This window comes from Ochotona princeps, chromosome 25 (assembly GCF_030435755.1).
Source record: "Ochotona princeps isolate mOchPri1 chromosome 25, mOchPri1.hap1, whole genome shotgun sequence".
Classification (NCBI taxonomy): Eukaryota; Metazoa; Chordata; class Mammalia; order Lagomorpha; family Ochotonidae; genus Ochotona; species Ochotona princeps.
The window spans coordinates 16,464,921-16,484,839 of NC_080856.1; the positions used below are offsets into that span (position 1 = coordinate 16,464,921).

Consider the following 19,919-nt stretch of genomic DNA (forward strand, 5'->3'; position numbering starts at 1 on the left):
AGCTTACTTTTGAAAATACTTGGCATCTATATTTCAAAATAATTTCTCATCAGCAAGCCCAAAAGGGGAACTTACCTAAAAAGAACTATTGTAAGAAGCCAACCTCTTCTCTGTTTTCTTTTTGCGTTCAGCCCCCTGAAACCAGTTCTGTCGAGGCCCAGCATACCTGGTTCCCATCGATGGTATAGTCATGTTTGGTGGCGTAGACTTTTCCTACAGACACTGCAATCGCATAAGCCACCACAGCGACAGAAAACGACTCTGCCAGCATCCCAGAAAACAGGCTTACTGGTGGAAGGGCAGGAGGCAAGAACCTAGGGAGGTTTTGAAGAAGAACAGTTGGAAAGATTTGATCACCAAGTCTCTTTTCAACATTGTATCCACTCAGTGATGGGTTAGACAGGATGCTGCTTGACCCAAGAGAATGAAAAGCGCAGGTGTGTAAGCAGCAGCATCCATTTCGGCAACATTTTTCAGCAACTCACACTTCCTCACTGACTGATGGGAGTGGACCAGTGCTGCCCTTTCCGTATCACTGACATTTGTGGATCCTTGAATATCACACAGTGTCCACCCCACCCCCAAGCCATTCCACGCATTCAGATTTCTTCTTACACAATTTCATGTTAAAAGTCTTGTATTCAGAAGATATTTTAGCCACTATATGAAATTTACTCCGCAGAAATGAACAGATGTCAAACCTTTTATGGAGATAAAGAAGAGGTGAGGCTGAAAGAACTCAGAACTCATCTTGAGAGCTCTGACATTTAAAATCCATTTGAGGCGAAGAAAGTAAATTTGTGTAATTATCACTATGCTCTTCAGTGGTAAAAACATCCCAAAGGTTTCAGGGTTAAATGACTTACTTTTTCAGAAGACCAGAGTTATTCTACAAACTAAATCTTTAAATAATGTGTTGCTCCACAAGTTCCAATTGAGGTTTTTGCCATCAGCCTTTGTCTCACAGGAGAACCTCCCACATCGCAGAGCTCAAAGCTGACTCAGGCAGACATTGGTCTTTTTCAATTCCCCTACCCACCAACGTGAAGAACTGCCCTTGGAGATAAGGCACTTTATTGATAGGAACTAATGACATAATTATTATCTAACATGGCTTGAATGACCTGGGGGAGATTTTAGGACAGATTTCCCCAATTCTTCAAGCAGATGGTTCACAGTGCCCTGTGTTAATAATCAGGATTCTATTTATATTATAGCATGATCTATGAATTTGAATCAAGATTTAGTGTTACTTGTATACATCCTGGCACATCTTTTAAAAATGAAAGAGAGAGAGCATATTAGAGCTGGGTTCTAAAAAGTGCCATGAACTTCATCTGTACACACTGAAGGTTTGTGGAAATGGGCATTTCCCCAAGTTTAAGGGCAAAAGGCCCCCTGAGGAGCAGCAGTGAAATGAAGCCTGTCATTGAGGGTTTCATTGAACCAGCCAGCACTGCCAGCGCATGTTCCTATCAGCTCAGAGGAGCACGGTACTCACCCCCTGGGGATGGATTTAACAATGCCAGCATTGTAGTTTTTTTCTAAGTTGGCACCATAGGAAATGGCAGTGGCAATTATTGTCTGAAATTAAAAAAAATAAAATAAAAACAAGACGTAAAAAGGAACTCAAACCTCCACTGGGCTGATATAATTTCTTGCTTGTCAATCTAATTAATGTTAGACGCCCCCAATAGAGAGCCCACTTACCACAATTACTTCTATAGGAATTGGGATGGGGATCTTGTGCTTATAGCGATCATTTAGTTCCTTCACTGCCATGCAGATGACAATGGTAAGCAGCCCAGCAATGAAATCTGCAATATTGGTATCACCAATGTTTTCAAAAATTTCAATCAGAGTCTGTAACAAAGAAAAAAATTAGAATACTTCCAGCGACACATACTCACACAATTCTCACACAAATGAAAAACCTTGACACATCAGGAAACCATGCTTAAAAGTGTCATATAAACTTACAAAAAAGCATTAAGATCATTAAGTACATGCCATCTCTACAACACACATCTACACAAGAGGACTTCAAAAGTTTTATAAGAAAATACTATTAAGGGCCCAGCGCGATAGCCTAGTGGCCAAAATTATTGCCTTGAATGTGCCAGGATCCCATATGGGCATCAGTTCTAATGCTGGCTTCCTATCCAGCTCCCTGCTTGTGGCCTGGGAAAGCAGTTGAGGATGGCACAAAGCCTTGAGACCCTGCACCCACAAGGGAGACCCAGAAGAGGCTTCTGGCTCCTGACTTTGGATCGGCTCAGTTCTGGCCATGGTGGCCACTTGGGGAGTGAACCATCAGATGGAAGATCTCCCTCTATATATATATCTGCCTTTCCAATAGAAAATAAATAAATCTTAAAAAGAAAATATTAAAAAGATACTTATTTTCATGTCCAAAAAAAAGACCTTATTTTTTTCAAAATATGCATTTTCTAAGGACTTATTGAAGACTCCTGCTATGTATGTGATGGGGTATATAATATCAAGTTATTGAAAAGATAAATCCAGAATTGTCATTATATGTTATCTTTTACTTGCAAAAATGTTGTAACAAATTCTACCTTTGGGACAATACTATGGAATAGCATGTCAAGCTTTTGCCTGCAGTGTTGGCATCTGATATGAACAACCATCTCTCTGTAACTCTGCCTTCAAACAAATAAACATTTTTCTGAAGAAGAAAAAAAAGTAAAGCTTCTGCTTTAGAGTGTTTTTGCTTTGTTTTCAAAGATTTATTTTATTTCTTTGAAAGATAAAGTTAGAGATCACTCATCTGCTCATTCGTGCCCCAACACCCATGACTGGGCCAGGTTGAAGTGTGGAGCCAGGAGCTTCATCAGAGTCTTTCGCATGGAAACAGAGGCCCAAGGCCCTGGGCCATCCTCCCGCTGCTGTCTCAGGCGCACTAGCAGGGAGCTGGATCAGAAGTGGGGCAGCCAGTTCAAGTACCGGTGCTCATGTGGGATGCTGGCACGGTAGGTGGGAACTTAGCCTTCTATGTCACAATTGAGGCTCTTCAGGGTTTTTATAGGTAGTATTCAGGGGCCTATTTTCAGCGTGTTAATAGGAGAGTATTCAGACTAAGAGCCAACAAACAAAAAATCCCCCCTTAATTAAGTACTCTTAATTACAGTGACAACCAGGTAACAGCTCTATAAAACAAATATTAAGTTATCGAATTCAAGAGTCATTTTGCCAGCAACCTCAACCCTAAGGGAAATACTCAAGGCCAAGGAAAAGTACGACTTTTGACTGAAGACCAGCACTTACATCATAGCTGTTGGTTTTGATCGGAAGCCCATAGGTCTTTCTGTGGTCTGTTAATTGTTCTAGAACTCAGCACAGAGAGTAACTATTCTGACAGCAATCATACTGTCCTTCCTGGCGAAATCTACCACTAATCTGGATTTTTCTGATGGATTCTTTCTTGAATGAGTGCAATAGTGACGTCATAACCAAAATTCTCTGTTCAGGGACTAAGTGCTTCAGTCAACTTTTCTGTAGCCACTTTTTTTTTTAAAGATTTATTTATTTTTATTACAAAATCATATATACAGAGAGGAGAGACAGAGAGGAAGATCTTCCATCCGATGATTCACTCCCCAAGTGAGCCACAATGGCTGGTGCTGCACCGGTCTGAAGCCGGGAACCAGGAAATTCTTCCGGGTCTCCCACGCGGGTGCAGGGTCCCAAGGCTTTGGGCCGTCCTCGACTTCTCCACAAGCAGGGAGCTGGATGGGAAGTGGAGCTGCCGGGATTAGAACTGGTGCCCATATGGGATCCCGGGGCGTTCAAGGCGAGGACTTAAGCCACTAGGCCACGCCGCCGGGCCCTGTAGCCACTTCTAGACCAGGTCATTCTTGCTTTCAGAAGACCAAGCATGCATTGACTACTTCACAGGAATGAGTAAAATGTCTTCCTCCTACTACACTAGCCTGTGAGGCAGTTCCTGCACAATTCAGGACAGGAGGTTCACCAGCTGTGACTGATGGCCCACACTAGTGCAATCAAGGATACAGGGAATGTGGGAGACTGTGGCACTGGGAGTCAGGCAAGGGCTAGATAAGAATACTTGGGTTCCCTGCTCAATGTTTCTACTACCCTAAAGCTTCTCTAAGAAATAAAATCTATTAAAAAATTTCTAGGACACATGTTAAATTGGCACTTCAAGGGTAATAGCCAAAGGAAAGTCTCACATCAATGCACTTTTTCCTGAAACCTTTCTTGATGAGACAGGGATTTGGTGCAAAAGTGGAGACACTGCCTGGGATACCTGCATCCCAGACAGGAATGCCTGCAGACCCATGCACGCTCTGCTCACCCTACTACCTTGCACCCTGGAAGGCGGGAGATAACAGCCCAGGTGGTTGGAGCCTCACCTCCATTTTGGAACACTTGTTTTGAATTTTGGGTACCTACCTTGCTTTGACCTGGCCCACGCCTGACTTCTGCCTCTGTTTGGAAAGTGAATCAGTAGATGGATGATCTTACTCTGACTTTTAACTAAAACAAAAGTTAAACAATCATCCTTCTGATCTTGCTTCAGTGTTAGTCATGTCTGGCCCTGTCAAAATTGGATCATTTGTGATGAATTTCTTCTTAATCATGTTCTAGGAGACCAAAAACAAACAATAAAAAGATTTCACCTGTTCTTCAGTATCCATTAATGGTCAGAGACCATTGGCCTAGGCCTTCTGTGATTTAGGGTAGATGCAGGCCTAACAATGTTTGCATAAGACAAGTGAATCCACTCAGTAGGAAAAGCACTTGGTAGTGTTTGTTGAATGGATGAAATAATGTGGGATTCTGGTCCTGTTAGGAAACTCCTGACAATTCTGTGTGTACATGGCCTCACATTGTTTTAGAAACTAGCATGTTGGTCAATAAAAGACTCCAAATCCACTGCTAATGTTGTCACATTATTTTTGTGTAGTATCATTCCTTCCAAGCTGGGGTGACATCATGCTACTATTATCACCATTTTTCCAGAACATTTATTTAGATCCAAGAACTTTTTCAAGTCTAATTAGTATGATCTCCATCCTTCTTTTGCATCTCTTTTGCATGATGACTCATCCCTGAATCTGATGTTCCTTCCTTCTATAATTGCTGAGACATTTACATCATGCATTTTATTATGGACTCTTAGGGTATTAGAGCTACATCATCATCAATGATTTCATCTTAAACTGGAAAGGGCCTAGTGGCTAAAGTCCTTGCCTTGCACGTGCCGGGATCCCATGTGGGCACCAGTTTTGATACCAGCAGCCCCGCTTCCCATCCAGCTCCTGGAAAAGCAGTTGAGGATGACCCAAAGCCTTGGGACCCTGCACCCACGTGGGAGACCTGGAAGAGGCTCCTGGCTTTGGATCAGTGCAGCTCCAGCCATTGTGGCCACTTAGTGAGTGAATCAACAGATGAAAGATCTTTCTCTCTGTCTCTCCTCCTCTCTGTATATCTGACTTTCCAATAAAAATTAATAAATAGGGCCCAGCGGCGTGGCCTAGCGGCTTAAGTCCTCGCCTTGAACGCCCCGGGATCCCATATGGGCTCCGGTTCTAATCCCGGCAGCTCCACTTCCCATCCAGCTCCCTGCTTGTGGCCTGGGAAAGCAGTTGAGGACGGCCCAATGCATTGGGACCCTGCACCCGCGTGGGAGTCCTGGAAGAGGTTCCTGGTTCCCGGCATCGGATTGGCGCGCACCGGCCCGTTTCGGCTCACTTGGGGAGTGAATCATCGGATGGAAGATCTTCCTCTCTGTCTCTCCTCCTCTCTGTATATCTGACTTTGTAATAAAAATAAAATATTTTTAAAAATTAATAAATAAAAATTAAAACAAACAAGTAAACAACCAGTGTTGTGGCACAATCGGTTCAACTGCCACTTACAATCCCGGCGTCCCATATCAAAGTGCTGAGTCTAGTCCTAGATGCTCTGCTTTTGATTTAGCTCCCTGTCAACGTACCTGGGAAGGCAGAAGAAGATGGTCCAAGGGCTCAGGCCCCTGCACCCACATTGGAGACCTGGAAGAGTCCTAACTCTAGGCTTCAGTCCAGCCCAGTCTAGCTGTTGTGGCCATTTGCAGAATGAATCAGATCTCCCTCCCTGCTTCTACCTTTCAAATAAATGAAATGCACTTTTAAAAAAGAAAAGCAATGATTCAAAAATACCTACTTTTTTGAACACTTACGATGAGGCAGTCTCTGGGCTGTGAGCTCCTTATCTATTGTAACAGTATTCTGCAGAGGAAGAGACTGAGGCCTGGTGCTTTGCTCACATGCTAGTGAGTTGGAGAGTCAGATTTTGAATATGACTACCTCCAGTTAGGAACCTAACATTTCAGCCACCACTCTATGAAGAACCTAAGGTCAACTCCGATTGTCAGGGGCAAAGCTGAGATTAGAACTCAAGTCTATTGCATGCCAGGCTGGTCTTTATTTCATTGTACCACTCTTTTTTCATTAGTAATTTTAAGTGCAGTAACATTTGCAAAGCCATTCTGGCCAATGAGGGGCAATGAATGATTTGCAAAGTCAGCCTTCTTCAGCTTGCTCCTAACACTTTGACTTAAATGTTTTCAACAGTTTCCAAAGGACACTTGGGTAAATATAGCTTCTCCAAATTGACACTAAAAAAGAAAAAAAAAATTTCCAGGATAAACAGTGACCTAACTCTGGAGCAAGAAGCAACACTTACATAGATAATGGAGAGGATCCCATTGTAGTTTTTGGTTGAAACATTGAGGACGATCTTCAGCTGCGAGACCAGCACCTGGAAAGCAGCAGCTGTTGTGAATCCGCCAACCAAAGGATCCGCCAAGTACCTCACGATGAATCCAATTTGCAGACATCCAAATATCAACTAGCATTAACAAGAAGAAAGACGAAAGGTTTGCCTAAGAAAAAAGCAACTTTCTGGAAACATGAACAGACTCAGCTTAACACCAGTTAAGACAATGGTAGCCTATTGTTCAAAAATCCTGAGAGATAATAAAGCTTATAAATATACACTCACACTACAATACTCGGCTCTCTACCTTTCCTATATTTAGCATGCCATCATACATTTAAGTATCAGAAAGTTAGGCTTCTGCCTTATAGTAAGGTACTATACTTTTATAATAACATGGGGACAAATAGTGGGAGGGGAAGAGGAGAGGGATGAACCCATGTGCCTATAAAACTGTATCATGGAAAATAATACTTCCAAGAAAATACTGGGAGAAAACAAATTTGAATTTCTTAATGCCCCCTCTCCCATCTCCCCTTGACCATTCTAACATTGGAAAATCATGAGTAGTACGATTTGCCTTGATGTGTTGGTGTGTGTAAAGAAAAGCAAAAACCATGTAGCTCATTTCTGTGTCATTCAAGTCCTGAAGTCAGCTTGGCCGAACACGCTCTCCGCTTCGGCTTCCTCTCTCTCCTCCCTTTACCTCACGCCCTTCTGTGCTGCTTTTCTGCAACTTTGGTGACAGATGAGACTTACTACATGGAGTCTTGCCAACTATTTTAGCACCTAACCTAAAACAATGTAATTTAAACAATAAATATAGGCTCCAGGAAATTGCTTTGTTTGCTTTTAAGAGATAAATGAGTCCACTTGCTGTAGCTTCATTATGGCAAATAAAAAGCTCACCAAGGTCTCCCTGTTACCTGGATGATCCCAACCAACAGAGTGAGTGCACTGGCAACCAACACGCGTGCTGCGTCTCGAGCAGCCGAGTCCACCACGGTGATGTTCGAGGCGGTCCCGTTCATGGGTATGAGGAAGTCTTCATCGGGGGCCATGCTCAGAACAACGGATCCCACCATTAAACTCACCACGGGGAAAGGTCCTGGTGAGGAACAGGGGGCGTCAAGGAATCAATGATCGCTTTAGGCTATACAGGTTTAGAAAGCTATGTAATCATTAGCTCCGGTGAGGGAAATACAGTTTGTTCACAAAGGGAACTCAAGAAGAGTATGCTCAAAGCATTCACTACCCAAAAATGGGCAACTGATGCCAACATTGAGGGAACAGAGGGAGCTCTGCTCTGTGAGCGGCATCCACGTGGAGGATGGGGTGGGGTCCAGAGCTGGTGAGGGAGCTCTGCTCTGTGAGCGGCATCCACGCGGAGGATGGGGTGGGATCCAGAGCTGGTGAGGGAGCTTGCCCAGCCACGGTAGCCTGGGAATTGATTCTTTCCTTTTTACATCTACTTTTCCTTCCAAATGCGAGCATTCATGTCCTAGAATTTCCAGCATCTTATTCTGAGTGTCTTGATCAACATCACAGGACCCACGTTAGCAAAAGGTTCATTTTCTCTTTGCAAGACAAATTATTTTCAAATGTCACTTGCCAGTTTGCAAGATACTGTGCTTTTATTATAAAAGTACTCTCTTCTGACAGCAATTGCTTTGATCACTATTGATATTTATATCCATCATGATGATGATGACGGTGATGATTCTAACTCTTTTGTTATGGATGACCTAACTAGCCAAACCCAGATTCTGGAACCTCCAAAGCACTCAATATCAAAGAGAAAATTCAGCTTCTTTGCTCTTTACTTATGCCCTTGACATGAATTAATTAGCCAAAACAAAGGAGTTATTTAAATCACTAACCAAGTTCTCGCCTCTTGTAGATAAGCCAATAAGCTAGCTACTGGAGGACATACAGCTAAGGACAAGGATATGAGCTGGAACGGAGTGGATGGTTTATGTGTTTTACTAAAGTCATTCAGGTAGACTTTGTCTAGCCAACAGATGGGTGGAGGAGTAAAATTATCTCTAGTATAAATGTCACCATCACAGAATAGCATTAAAACATTCATTAGCTAGAACATTATCGCAAGAGACTTCACATTTTTAGGAATGGCAGGAAAATCTATTATGAGACATACCAAGAAGGAAAGCCAAGCTTGGTTTCTAAACTCTCCTGGCAACATTTTGCCTGTCTTCCAATATTAGTGACTTAAAATAAGTATGCACTTTAATGAAATAATGAATATGTATTTGGCAAACGTAACTTACAAAACTAAATTCATCTCATAAAAAAATATTACAAAGACCTTAGAAAGATTTTTTTTCACCTATGGCTTTAGATTTTTGAAGATAACACTTTCTAAATATGAAATCAAACTTACATTTAAAAAAATTAAAGCATGCTAAAAATGATCGGTTTTCAGTCGTCAAATCAATTTTCTCTTCACTAAAAAGTTTATAAGACTAACATCATCCAATAGGAAAAGTAGGCAAAGCTCTAAAGTCCTAAGTCCCTGCGAAATATTACAAATGTGGAAATGAGATGTGCACAGTACCCTTCAAACATGAACAAATGCAATTATAAAACAGGCTTGACATTACCAGCTGAGAGGTGTCTTGATGTTCCAAAAATAAAGTATGTCAGGATAGGGAAGAAAGCAGAGTAGAGACCATATCCAACAGGAACCGCAGCAAGGAGAGCATACGCCATCCCTGAAAGCACATCCAAAACGTGAAGGTCATAAAATCTTTTTCATCACAGATACCCTCTATTTACAGCCCCAACACCTCACCCTATCCTGACTTTGCATACCACCTGTGGCGGTGCCGCCATGCAGACCTTAACCCAAATTAGCTGGGATAAGGATCCTAATTACATTCCTCACCTGCTCACCTGGATCCAGTTGATCAGTAATCCAGTCATCCACTGCTATGAGCAGGAGGCCGGGAGTCGGTGGAGGGAAGTCAGTTGTTTTATTAAGACACTTGGTTAATTCAGGGACTTGTGTTGTGGACCAGCAGTTTAAGCCACCTCCATCTTATACCAGAGTGCAGATTAGCGTCCCAGCCACTCTGCCTTCAATCCAACTCCCTGCCCGTGTATCTGGAAAAGCCACAGAGGCTCGCCCAAGTACACAGCCCCCTATCATTCCTGTGGGAGATTCAGATAGAGATGTAAGGTTCCTGGCTTCAGCCTGGCCCCGTCTTGGTAATTGTGGTATTTGGGAGAGTGAACCAGTGAATGAAAGTTGTATCACTCTGTTTTTCATAAATTAATGAATTAACCTTTAAATAAGTAAACTTAGTTAAGTCAGTCCAAGGGTCAGACCAGTATTATACACCTACTTCGGTTCTTTGTTCTGATGGGCACAGTCATTGCGCTACTTTTGACCTTCCTGCCTAGGGCAAAGAAGTTGGGGCCTAAGAAAGAAAAATCTGGCTTGGTGGATGATGCCAGCTCCTTCAAGAGGCTTTGCCAGCAGTCTTCAGGCCAACACACAGCAAGCTGGTGAGAAGCCGGCACTGCAGGGCACATGAGGGTTAGGGGAATATAACGAAGCTCGATGCACACGCGTAGGAAGTCAGCACATCCTAATCCATCTCTCCACAGTTCACTCACCACGAGAGAAACCCAAAACTTTCAAATCTTCCATCACCGCAAAAGGACTGTTTGTGATCGCTTCAATTCTCTATTGCATGAATACCCACTCCTACACTGGAACAGGGAAGCGGTTCACTAGCCCACCCTTCATGTGTTACAATTCTACAAAACCCAATGGATGTATATAAGTTCATCTACTAACGTGAAAAGATGGGAAGTAAAAGGGGAAAAAAGTGAGAAAAACAATCAGAGCCCAAAGCTGCAAAGGCTGTATGCCCCCACTTCTGACAGAGGGATCATATACATTGTATGCGTTAACGCATCTGGGAAGGTTTTTAATATAATAAGTGATTCAGACATAGAAAATAAAATAAACCCATACAGCCATTATGCAAAGTAAGAGATAAACTGGTCACCAGCATAGGTTCCTCAATAACATCCTTTTTCTTCCCTCCAGCCTCAGGAGACTACTATCCTGAATTCAGTACTTATTGTTTCCATATGTTTCAATATATTTGTATCTTGATGGGTATTTATGTAGGTAAAAATAGATTGGTTGCCAAAATATTACTGAGTTACCTAGATGGTAGGATGAGAAGAGACTCCTAGTTTGTTTCCAGCCTGAGCCGGTTCACCCCTCCTTAGGCAACCTGGTGGTCCCCCGCTCCCGGGAGGTCACCATATTGATGCCGAACTTAGTGCAGACACCCGATAGGCATAGCGCACTACAGCCCAGAACTCCTGGACTCAACTGATCCTCTGGCCTCAGCCGCCTCAGTAGCTGGGACTACAGGCGCGCCACCGTGCCCAGCGAGACTTCTAGTTTGTGAAGGAGGCACTTTCTCTTGCTTCCTATAGATATCTTTTTTAAAAAAATATTTACTTGTCTTTATTGGAAAGGAAGATTTAAAGGGATAAGGAGAGACAGCGAAAGATCTTCCATTTGCTGGTTCACTCCTCAAATGGTCACAATGGCCAGAACTGAGCTGATGATCCAAAGCCAGGAGCCAGAAGCCAGGAGCTTCTTCCAGATCTCCCCCTGGGTGAAGGATACAAGGGCTTGGGCCATCCTCTGCTGCTTTCTTAGATGATAAGCAAGGAGCTGGATGGGAAGTCGAGCAGCCAGGACATGAACTGGTGTCCAACTGGGATGCCAGCACTTGCACGTGGAGGATTAGTCCGTTGAACTAATTTTCTAATTTTCTACAACGAGCTTTCATTCATTTGACTAGTGCTTGTAGTTCCAAGAACATAAAATAAAATGATCGGGGCTGGCACTGGTGTGCAGTGAGTTAAGCGGCCACCTGAAACTTTAACATCCCACATCAGAGTGCCACCTTGAGTTTAGACTGGTCACTTGCCATCCATCTCCCTGCTAATGTGCCTGGGAAAACAAAAGAAGATGGCCCAAGCACCTGGGCACCTGCCACCGGCATGGGAGAGACCTGGATGAAGTCCCAGGCTCCAGGCTTTGGCCTGGGCCAGTCCCTGCTGTGGAGACCATTTGGGAAGTGCAGTAGCAGAGAGAATATCTCTATCACTCTGTGTCTCTCCCTCTCTGTGTGTCACTCTTTCAAACAAATAAGTTTTTTTTTTTTTTGAAGTAATGTAACAGAAATATGACACCACAAAAGTAAGATTTTAAAAAATAAGCAGAAAATGGAAATATAACTTATGGACATTTTTCAAATTTTCCTTAACTTCCATATGCCTAAACCATACCCTGTAATGCTTAATATGTCAAGGAAATGGAAACCTTCATGATCTTCAGACAGTTTCCTACTTCAGAGACAAACTACCTCTCCAAGATTTGGCAATCGTTTTAATGAAAAAGAAACGATACTACACTAGGTCTGAAATGACAACATCTGTAGAGAAACCTAACCCATCGGTTTAGGTACGAACTTCCAGCTGCCACTCCACACTGAGAGAAGGCAAAGTTTCTATCATGTGAGGTGAAGCTAGAGGAGCCGTGGCCGGTTGTGCACTCTATAGGCACCTCTATGTTGGACTGGGGAATACATGAGGAATACGTCTCTGTTGTTCATTTTAAAAATTAAATAAATGTCAAAGCTAGGGGCCGGTGCTTTGGCTCTAAGTATGTGGGTGCTGATTCTAATCCCAGTGGCCCTGCTTCCCATCCAGCTCCCTGCTTATAACCTAGGAAAGCAGCAGAGAATGGCCCAAAGCCCTCGGACCCTGCACCCGTGTGGGAGACCTGGAGAAAGCTCCTAGCTCCTGTCTTTACATCAGCTCAGCTCCAGCCGTTGCAGCAATTTGGAAGTGAACCAAATGACAGAAGCTCTTTCTCTCTCTCTCCTTCTCTCTGTAAAATGTGACTTTGTAATGAAAATAAACAAATCTTTTTGAAAAAATAGATGTCAAAGGTAGAAAGTGGGCAGCCAGGATTCCACAACTGTGCAGAGTACTGTAAGAGCTGCCTAGATCTTTTGCTGCCAGCTAGGAGGTTTTTGGATTTGGTTGTTTTGTTTTGCTTTGGTTTTTTTGTTTGTTTGTTTGTTTTGTTTTATAATAGCAATCAAGATGATTTTGTTATCCTTAGCAACTCCTCAGCTCCTCGGGACCCCTGTGCCACCTCTGATGCATCTCCCACATCCCTTGCCAACCCAGATTCCTTGGAATTTTGCAAAGCCTCAATTCTCTTGCATCACATTTCCCCCTCTGTTCACCAACCTGACAAATCTCCAATATGCCCAACATCAGTCAACATTCACCTTTTTCCCAGATAGCCGCAGGAAATAATGGGAGCCAATACAATGGTACAATTTGCTAATCCTCTATGTGCAGGCACCAGCATCCCACATGGGCACCAGCTCTAGTCTCTGGCTCCTCTACTTCCCATTGAGCCCCCTACTTGTGGCCTGAGAAAGCAGTAGAAAATGGCCCAAGCCTTGGGACCCTCCACCCATGTGGGAGACCTGGAAGAGGCTCCTAGCTTTAGATCAGCTCAGCACTGACCATCGCAAGCATTTGGGGAGTGAACCAGTGGCTAGAAGATCTTTCATCTCCTTTGCTCTGTAAATCTCCCTTTCCAATAAATAAGTAAATATTAAAACTCAATAAAAGGCCTCTCTTGGTTTCTGCTTTTTGTCTGTGTAGTGCAGATCCTTCTTCGGATGGGCACCTTCACAGGATTCCCCACGTCTCTATCTCCTCTGTCTGTCTGTCTAGATGTCTCACAGGTAACTCCAACTCACTACAAGCAAACTCTCCCAAACCCACTCTTCAGCTCTCCCATTTTCATAAACAGTGTAAGCATCTACCCAGGGGCTCAAGGTCACACAACCCTAGAGCTATCTGTAATCTTCATCCACTGTGGGGCATATCTTTTAGGTCCTGGAGTTTGCTCCAAGTCCTGCCAAACCTGGCTCAAGCAGATGCACCTGTCCTGGGGCTGGGGTTTAGGGTGAGGCAAAGAAGGTGTGTTCAGGCCATAATGTGAACAGGCTCATTGAGAGCCTAGCTACTCCTTGCCCCACCCTGATCCCGCCCAAACTTATCTGACCTTATCTTTAAGCCCATCCTCATCCACTGTGCTCCACCCTAAGCCTGTGCCTCTCTTGAAAGTGCCTCTCTTGTTGTCAAGGCCTTTGCGCCTTAACTTAGGACACTCTTCAGTCTGGTGTGTGTATGTTCTGTTTTTTGTTTTTAAGATATATTTTGCAGCCTAGTAGCTAAAGTCCTCGCCTTGAAAGCACCAGGATCCCATATGGATGCCTGTTCTAATCCCAGTGGCCCCACTTCCCATCCAGCTCCTTGCTGGTGGCCTGGGAAAGCAGCCGAGTTTGGCCCAAAGCCTTGAAAAGGCAGATTTACAGAGAAGGAGTCACAGAGAGAAAGATCATCTGTCCACTGGCTTACTTTCCAAGTAGCCACAGTAGCCAGAGCTGCACCAATCCGAAGCCAGGAGCCAGGAGCTCCCCCGGGTCTCCCATGTGGGTGCAGGATCCCAAGGCTTTGGGCCATCCTCTGCTGCTTTCCAGGCCACAAGCAGGGAGCTGGATGGAAAGCAGGGCAGCTGGGACATGAATCAGTGAGGATTCAGCCACTGGGCCATTGTGCTTTCTCATCTGATTGAGTCCTTATCCCCTGGCCTCTGAGTTCCACCTTCCAGATCATTTTATCTAAACTAAACCTTTCCCAGTTAATCCCAACAGGTACAGATGCGAATCACCATTGTGAAAATCAGCACCTATTCATATAATCATTTTTCTGCTTAGCTGCCTAAGTAAATCCCAGCTCTATCACTCAAATTACTCTACGGGATCTGGCCCTCTGCCTGTTAGTTAAACCACTGAGTCTTAACAAGTAGCATGCAAAATTAATTCAGATATACATTTTAAGAGACTGAATGATAACACACATGTATGAATGCACAAGTTAAATCGCCCCCCCCCAGGCCTAAAATTCACCTTACAAAGCTAATTCTGAGAAAACATTTCTTTAAAAACCACCCGCAAAGGAAAACACTACACAATGTGTAACTGAAGAGAGTAAGGCCTTGGACTTCAGTCAAGATTCAGATTTTATCATTTAGCAGCTCTATGACCTTGGGTAAGATTTAATAGATTTCTCATCTATTGCAAAGAAGATTATAGTAACTACTTCACAGGGTTGTTGAGAGGATTCAATAACTGATCAAAGCCCTTGGCATAGTAGTGTCTGACAGTTATCAAATGACACTAATTTTCTGATACTTACGAAATGACACTTATTCTGACACGACACTTGGAGACCTAGAACTGAAAATACTATTTTTTAAATATATAAAACAGTAATTTGAATGCTAGGCAGTCCTCTTTATTAACTGTTCACAGTAGGGGCTGGCATCGTGACTCAGCAGGCTAAGCCACCCCCTGCAGTGTGGGCTTCTCAGCCCTGTACTGGTTGGAGACCTGGTTGCTCTGTTTCTCCTTTAGCTTTCTGCTCATTCATCTGGAAAGCAGTGGAAGATGCCCCAAGTGCATGGGCGCCTCACATTCATGTGAGATCAGAAGTTCCAGGCTCCTGGCTTTAGCCTGGCCCCACCCCGGCTGTAACTCCCTCTTAGTTACCCACCTCTGTGTTGGACACCTTTTAAACAAATATGGATGACTCATGGCTGCTGTCTCCCAGGGCTCACAGGTGATGGCCAAGGCCAAGAGAGCCCCTGACATTGTTTAACTGGGCAGCCCTTTGTTCCCCCTACTTCCTCCCGTTTGCCTGTGGGACTAAGGACCTCACTAGGGCCACAGGACATTCTTGTTCTCCACAGCAGTCCACCCGACCTGCTCTGAGTCATCCTGAGTGCTCCAGACCCAAATTTCAACTCACAATATTTCTCAACATTGACCGCCAGCTCCTGAGATAATTTATTTCTAAGCTGTCTTTCTACGCATATCCTTGCCCCCACCCTACTTCCCATCACTGGACAAACTCGAGCATCTCCAGGAAACTTAGATTGAACAACTCAGCTTCCAGGAAGTTATTCCTATCCCCCTTATTTGCAGCCCCTTAGCAGGCAGTGTTACCCTGGCCATGACCCTTCTCCATGGGACTGCTAGTTCCTTGGCAACAAGAGATGCCATTTGCTCCCCCACAGGATTCCCACTGCCAGGCACATGGCAGATGCTCCATCAAAGGACAGTAAATCAAGATTTCTGTTGTTGTGTCTGAAAGGCTTTGGAGAATCCAGCAGGACAGTGAGGAGGGAAAATACTATAGTATAAGTCCAGCTTGGAAAAAATAACTACCTATATTTCTCTAGCATACTGAAATAAGAGGATGGGTAATTGGTGGGAGTAGGAGGCCAGCATTGTGGCTCAGTGAGTTAAGCTGCTGCTTGCAACACTTACATCCCATATTGGAGCAGCAGCTCAGTGCCTAGCTACTACTCTACTTCCAGTCCCTCCTCCCATAATTGTGCCTGGAAAAGCAGCAAATTATGCCAGAACCTGGGCTGCTGTCACCTAGGAGGCAGAATAGAATGGAATTACTGGCTCCCGGCTTCAGTCTGAACCACTTGCAAGCCACTGAGGCCATTTGAGGAATAAACTAACAGATGGAAGATTTCGCTTCTCTGTCATTCTACCTGCCAAACACATATATCTTAAAAAAAATCATACACAGATCATGATGTAACACATATTTTCATATTTTCAAAAAATATATATTTGCTTGTTTGAAGGCAAAGTCACAAAGAAAGAGAGAGGCACACAGAGATCTTCCTGCTGCTAGTGTACTCACCAGATGACCATGATGGTCAGGAACAGGCCAGGCAGAAGCCAGGGTCAAGAGCTTCGGCCAGGTCTCCAATGTGACCCAGATATTTGGCCATCCTCTGCTACTCTCCCAGGCGCATAAGCAGGGGCCTGCATTGCAAGTACAGTAGCCTGGACTCAAACCGTTGCTCATACAGGGATCTGCAAGCAGCGGCTTAACCTACCATGCCATGACACTGGCCCCTACACTTAGTGTGAGTTGTGGCCAATAAGTAGAGAAGTACATTGGAGTGGTACAGCTAGAGAGGCAGTGGAGTAGAAGGACTTGAGGCTCTCCACTAAGGGGCTCTAGAGGAGAGATGAATGCCTTGAGGCTGCGCCAGCACGTGGAACAGACCAGCAGAAAATCAGGAGCTGCCCCTGCAGACCACAGCTCTCAGGCCCTTGGCAGCCAGTCTGTCAGCATTTTCTTACCTTGCAGCGTGGCCACCAGCCCAGTACTGATGCCGGAAATGATGTCACTCAGCAGCCAGTCCTTGACACGATATTTGGGAAGCCACTCAAAGACAGGCAGGAGAGTCTTCAGTATACCAAAGGCTTTCTTTCTGGAACAACTGTCCAAAAAGAGAAAACAACAGCAGGGTTCCAATCCAATCTTGATCATTATCAACCGTGGATCCCAAAGTTATGAACTGAAGTCTCTTTTGGAAAACAAGTGAGAATCTCATAGAAAAATAGTTACACTGATGTGCTTACCAGGCTTGTGCCAAGATCCACAGCCATCCTATTAAATGCACTCACTGTACTAGAAAACACAGGATTAAGTATCCCCTCCCCACTTCTGCCTTACTAATCCTCTGAGAAATTATCCTGACACAAGAACCTGTTTTCTGGTGCAGCCAGAGACCGATCAGTGTGGAGGCTCTAAGTGGAGATTAATTTTCAGACTTCTAACCCAGGCGCCTACTTCAAGAAAAATCAATATACACTCTGTATATCTTGGTAATGCAAGCTTGGAAGCCAGTTTTGTTTCTTTTTATTCTTACAGATATCTTATACAATGTATACCATGCTACTAGTACTTTAAATTCAACAACCTACAGATAAAAAAAAAAAAAATCAACACTAGCAGGATATCATTGGACTCCAGATTCAAAGAAATCGTCCTTACAAAATTACACTACCAGTGAGGTCATTAGAAATGTTAATGAGGATTCAATGTTTGATATTAAGGACTATTAACCACTTTGTGGATAAGAGAATACGGTCACATTTTTCCCCCAGGGAATCTTTACCTACAGATCATGGGACTTGCTTTTCCAGGGGTTCCACCTGCATGAATTCAATCAACTTCAGATTGAAAATATTCAGAACAAGTGTTGCACCCGTATCAAACAGGCACAGACCTCTTTGTTGGCCAGGCTCCGCAAAACAATATCCCAGAGCCTACAGAGGACCACTGCACGGAAGGGAGCCAGCATATGAAACTCCCTCCTAGGGAACACTGGAAGGGCATGCGTGGGATAGAGACAAACTGACGTCAGGCCGGTAGCTCATGTCACTATCATGTCTACTTTTGTATAGTTAGACCATGTTCTGGCATAAAAAGGATTTCAAAAGCAAACCATCGCTGGCAAGTGGGTGACTTCCTTAACACCTTGTGCCATCCAATCCTGGGTGTGGGGCCTGGTGGCTCTTAAGGGCTGCTACTGCCTCCTGGCAAGGTGCATGGTGCTCTCCTGGACCCTCTTGTATCCTAGCTTCCAGCCTGTTGACAACCCAAGAGCAAGGCCTCCTGCCTACAGCAGCTTGATGATGTCAAAGACTCCTGGCCAGGTCATGGAGTTTACCCATCATCTCTTCAAAACCGGCCTAGCTTCCTCCTCCAGCCCCAGCCTTCACAATTAGGCAGTGGGGACCATCTATATCCCACGGTGCCACCCCCCCCCCCCCAATTCTCTCCATGATAGTGGGGCTCCGGGAACCCATCCTTCCCATCATCATCCTGCACCGTAAAAGGTGTGTTTCCCAGGCAAGTAAAAGTTTGAATAACTCAGGCCCCGAGAGCGACGCAGCCACCTTAGGACCGGGAACGCCGGCCCAGCGATCTTGGAGACCCAGAATCTCGCCTCACAGAAAAGCTGCGTGTGCCCCCCTCTCCACGTGCACCGACGCCCGCTACCTGCAACTCTTGGCCAGACTCTCCCGCAGCGTCCTGCGCTCCTGCAGGCGCCGCTCATGCTTCTGCTGAAAGGCGAGTTCGCTGTAGACCGGGCGTGAAATCACGTAGCTGCAGTGGTACTCGGGGAGCTGAGGCGGCTCCGACTTGTCGCCTGGCGCGGCCATGACCTGCGAACCCAAGGACATTGAGAGAGCAGGAGACGCAGCGAGCGAGACCAATCCTAGGACAACCGACGAGCAGGAGGCGAACGGCCGTCCCCGCCGCCGACTCCTGTGGATCTGGGACGAGTGCCCTACAGGCTCAGGGCGCTCAGGGCGCTCAGGGCGCAGAGTCCCGAAGCGCGCACGTCCAGCCGACAGCTGGGCACCCGAGGTTTTTCGTGTCCGGTGGGCTGCACCTGCAGTCCGGGGCTCCACTTCGCAACCGGGGGGAGTAAGCCTTGGCTCTGAGGGGGGGTGCTTCAGGAGCACGACTCAGGACCCTCGGCCCTCAGCCAGGGCGCTGTCCGCGTCCTGAAATCTCCCCAAACCCAGGCCAGGAGGGAAAAAAGGGAAAGGGAACTTGGCTAGCGTCTCTACCTGCAGGTGCCCGGCCTAAGTGCAGCTCCAGGCACGCACGGGTTAGGAGATGGGGTGGAGGGGGAAGGCTCCGTACTTGGGATCCAGCATGGGAACCTCAGGGCTTGCCCTTGGGTCCCACGCTGCCTTCGCAGCGGGAAAATTCCGGTGGCGAGGCACGAATCCCACAAAGTCAGAACTCTAAGCAGGTGGAGTAGCTCTTCCTCGCGGTCCCTAGCTTCCTGCTAGGGCTCAGCTGCCCTAAGGCTGCACGATCCCTCCCAGCCCGTCGGCTGCAGCCCCTAGCTAGTCCCGTCCGCGAGCTTGCTGCCTGCCCTGGAGATCCGCCAGGGCGGGGTGGACCGAGCGGCATCCTGGCGGCGAACTCACCTGCGTGTACTCGCGCCCCGCCCGGAATGGCCCGGGACCGCCGCTTCACTGCCTTTATTTATAGAGCTTAGCAGGAAGGCAGCGAAGGTTTATTTGTGGAGCAACAGAGACACCTTGGTTCAGAGGAGGGACAACAGACGGCAGTCTTTTCCCCGCCGATCCTACCCGGAAAAGATCCGGCTCCTTCCCGCCCCGTCCCTT

General features: G+C 45.5%; 1 protein-coding gene across 1 annotated transcript in view; it reads right to left on the reverse strand.

Moving 5' to 3' along the window:
- Nucleotides 1-18,935, reverse strand: part of SLC26A4 (solute carrier family 26 member 4) — a 41,651-nt gene extending 22,716 nt beyond the window's left edge. The window contains exons 1-8 of the mRNA XM_004598590.3: nt 18,772-18,935; nt 17,064-17,203; nt 9,369-9,479; nt 7,674-7,855; nt 6,715-6,879; nt 1,711-1,863; nt 1,502-1,584; nt 167-314 (exon numbers count right to left, since the gene is read on the reverse strand). Coding sequence (XP_004598647.2) covers nt 167-314; nt 1,502-1,584; nt 1,711-1,863; nt 6,715-6,879; nt 7,674-7,855; nt 9,369-9,479; nt 17,064-17,203; nt 18,772-18,935 — 1,146 coding nt within the window. The remainder of the gene's footprint in view (nt 1-166; nt 315-1,501; nt 1,585-1,710; nt 1,864-6,714; nt 6,880-7,673; nt 7,856-9,368; nt 9,480-17,063; nt 17,204-18,771) is intronic.
- Nucleotides 18,936-19,919: the final 984 nt, after the last annotated feature.